Source organism: Seriola lalandi, unplaced genomic scaffold, assembly GCF_002814215.2.
Source record: "Seriola lalandi dorsalis isolate HSWRI2012SDOR001 ecotype SW California unplaced genomic scaffold, Sedor1 jcf7180002050004, whole genome shotgun sequence".
NCBI lineage: Eukaryota > Metazoa > Chordata > Actinopteri > Carangiformes > Carangidae > Seriola > Seriola lalandi.
Window position 1 is genome coordinate 11,356 of NW_019520557.1, and position 3,363 is coordinate 14,718.

The following is a 3,363-nucleotide window of genomic DNA, read 5'->3' on the forward strand; positions in this document are numbered from 1 at the left end:
CAGCTTGAATGAGGACATTTGATCCTGTGTGTGTGTGTGTGTGTGTGTGTGTGTGTGTGTGTGTGTGTGTGTAATCTGAGTGATATCAGCTGAGGGTTACTGGGCCACAATGACAGTCAACAAACATAGAGTCTCTCGTCTCTTTCATGTCAATCTCTATTTCAGCTTTCATTCTGTACTTCAGTTTATCTTCCAAACACATTCAAATACACAAATACCTGCAGTATATAGAGCATCAAATACACTGATGTTCACACAAATACACACATCCGTAAGGAGCCTCTGTACATCTGTACACAATTGCTTTTCACTGCTTGTGAGAACATAATACATTTCTTAACCTTAAAGGAAAAGTTGCTTTTGGGGAACAGGTTTTCACCTTTGCCCTGAGAACTGAGAAGATTGTAAGTGTCATGTTTGCACATAGGGAGCTGGAGTAAGAATGTAGTTAGCCTAGCTTAGCATAAAGACTGGAAGCAGGGGGAAACAGCTAGCCTGGCTCTGTTCAACGTTCAGAAATACACCTACGAACATCTCCAGAGCTCACTGATTAATATACTGTATCATACTGTACGTATAAATGTGAAAACAAACATTTATTTTAAGGAGAGTTTCACGCTGGAACTGATCCTCTAAACTAAGAGCCAGACAAAACTTAAACTGGTGTGTGTGTGTGTGTGTGTGTGTGTGTGTGTGTGTGAGCTTTATTGATTGCCAGATTTTTAGTGTCAATTAATTTACTGACTGACAAACCAACAAACACCCCTTTAGTGACTGTCTGACACACACATACACACACACACACACACACACACACACACACACACACACACACACACAAAATGCTGCACCTTGCTGAACTGTTTGTCTTTCATTTAGTTTTACTTTTAACTTTACTGATTCATCTTTTTTGTTTTTCCCATTTCCGATAGTATTTTAAAATGAATAGTTTATAATGATTAGATGTTTATTAAATTGCTGCACATTGTGTTGACATTCTGCATATATTGCAGGTATTTTCATTTTTCTTATCTGTTATTGATGTTTTTAATATCCCTGCGGAGCTGTTTTTCTTTAAACAACAATGCAATAATTATTATTTCATGTTATAACATCCAGTGCTGGACAATTCAATTCCAACTTAATTTGATTTAGTTGCTTTGGCTGATTCAGATTTAGTGACGTACAGTTGGACGACAGTGACTGAAGACTGCAGAGTCTCCTGCGTGTTGTGCTGTGTAAACAGGCCAGACGCCCTTTGAAACACAAACACAAACTGCATGAGCTGCAACTCGGGGTTCTGTCATTGAAAAAGCGACATGTCAACGCGGGAAGTCTCAGACTGCCTTTTTTTAATCTGTCCCTCAATTTGGTAAAGTTTTAAATGCAATATTAAACGCTTGGAGTAACTCCTTTAATTTCAGATTATATTGCAAATGTATTCTTTTTAGGTCATAACAAAGAATATGTGTGTGTTTACGTTGGTTTGTGTTGGTAAGAATATTTTATCCACAAAAGGGGATCCTGAGACAAAACAACAGGACAGATGTTTGTGTCCGTTTCTGCAGTGAAGACGCTTCCTGCTGTTTTACTCCTTGTGTGGCAGCAGAAAGTGGCATCAGAAATCAGAAAGCTCCTCCAGGTTAAACTGGGTCACAACAGAGGTGGACAGATACAAACGACTGCAGGTGGACAATCTGACAAAAAGGTCATATGACAATCTGTTTGAGAGAATGGCGATCCTCATTCTGTCTCTGCTGATTTTACTGTGAAAGTCCTGACCGGAAGTTCTGATTCATATCGCTTTCTTCTGATGTTTGTCGCCAAGCTCGCCAAGGCTGCAGAGCTGAACCAGGACTGCCATCGCCAGCTGCAGTTAGCGGGCTAGCTGTTTAACAGTTGACAGTGGGCTGGTTAGCAGCGACTGAGCTTTTTGGAATTAGATCTGTACAATTCATCTGAAGGGTAGATCATATGCCAAAGCAAGATGAACCACAATATAAGATCATCAGATCGCTCACCCCTACAAACAACCCATAATGATGCAACACTCCCTTTATAGCAACAGGCTGAAAACACAGACGTGTAGTCCTCACTTCTTTTAAAGAGTGTAATTTTTACAAAATGTTTACAAATAATTTTCACTTGATAATGAAAAGATAAAAAGTAAGAGAATGATTGATGAGAAATTATTACAAATCATGAATGAACTTCCACTGCAATATTTGTTGAAGATATTTCGATATTAAAAAAAAGTCATCCCACTTGTAGGCCTCAAAGGAAATGAAGGGGGTAACCAGCGTCAGTAGAATTCATCATCTTGGAACCGTGATTGTCAGTACAAGGTTTTGAGTCAATCCATCACGTACATCTTGAGATATTTACCCGAATTAGTGAAAATCAACTTTTCTTCTATCACCACCAGCAGGTCAGGGGGTCGTTAAAGTAAAGATAAATTAGAATTTATCTTTTTGAGATCACAAATATCTGCACTTCACTCAGAACCACGACTGCCAATGTGTTGGTGTCACCAAAGGAAAAGCCAGGTGATCACCAAAGTCATTAGGATTCGTCCTCTGGAGACCATGACTGATATTTCATCTGACCGTCAGAATGACTTTGCCCTCTCCATAGCCACGCCGTTATAAACACATTTTTAAAATAACCTGAAGAAGAACAGGGTGTTTAGCATGGACAGAGATAATCAGTGAAAACAGCGCCACCTACAGGAACGTGGGAGAACAGTCCTGGAACATTAAAGCTTTTTGCAGGTTGCCATTTTCTTACCAGTGATATCCAGCTGGGCGGGACGGTGCACAGGAAAGTTTGGACATCGTGCTTCTTCTTTTGAAAGGAAACACGTCATCTACGCTGTAGTTCTCCATGACAACAACAATCACTGGCTGACGCTTCACACATGAAAACCTGACTCTTGACTTACAGCTCACATCTGTATTCGACTGGACCAAGTCCTAGTCTGTGTTTTGTTGTTTTGGATTAGCTTGTGTGTATTTGACTCAAATATATACTGGTGTGGTCACAAAGGACACGCCTCCTAACCCAGTATTAATATTACATCTCCCGCCTGTCAGTCTGTACAGTGGCTGTGTTTGTTTGGTTTGATGACAGTACAGTGCAACAGTCATATAGACTTTTCACTGACCCCTCTTCTTCTTCCTCCTGCTGCTGCTGCCCCAAATCTCTTATCAGAGTCTCTGGTCAGTGATTGACAAACTCATGACTGTGTTTTTGCACTTTTACTGCAAGAAATGTACATTTCGAAAGAAGATTTGGGGCAAGTATGTTTGTTTGGGATGTTGCCCAGAGTCATTTGAGGAGGTGGATGTCAGTGTTATGTCTTAC

The 3,363-nt window shown here is 40.2% G+C and overlaps 1 protein-coding gene across 2 annotated transcripts in view; it reads right to left on the minus strand.

The window, feature by feature from the left end:
- The window catches only part of LOC111649128 (GRAM domain-containing protein 2B-like), a 13,689-nt gene extending 10,691 nt beyond the window's left edge, over positions 1-2,998 (minus strand). For both annotated transcript variants that reach the window (XM_023398891.2, XM_023398889.2), the window contains exon 1: positions 2,788-2,998. In XM_023398891.2, the coding sequence (XP_023254659.1) occupies positions 2,788-2,885 (98 nt within the window). In that variant the 5' untranslated portion in view covers positions 2,886-2,998. The remainder of the gene's footprint in view (positions 1-2,787) is intronic.
- Positions 2,999-3,363: the final 365 nt, after the last annotated feature.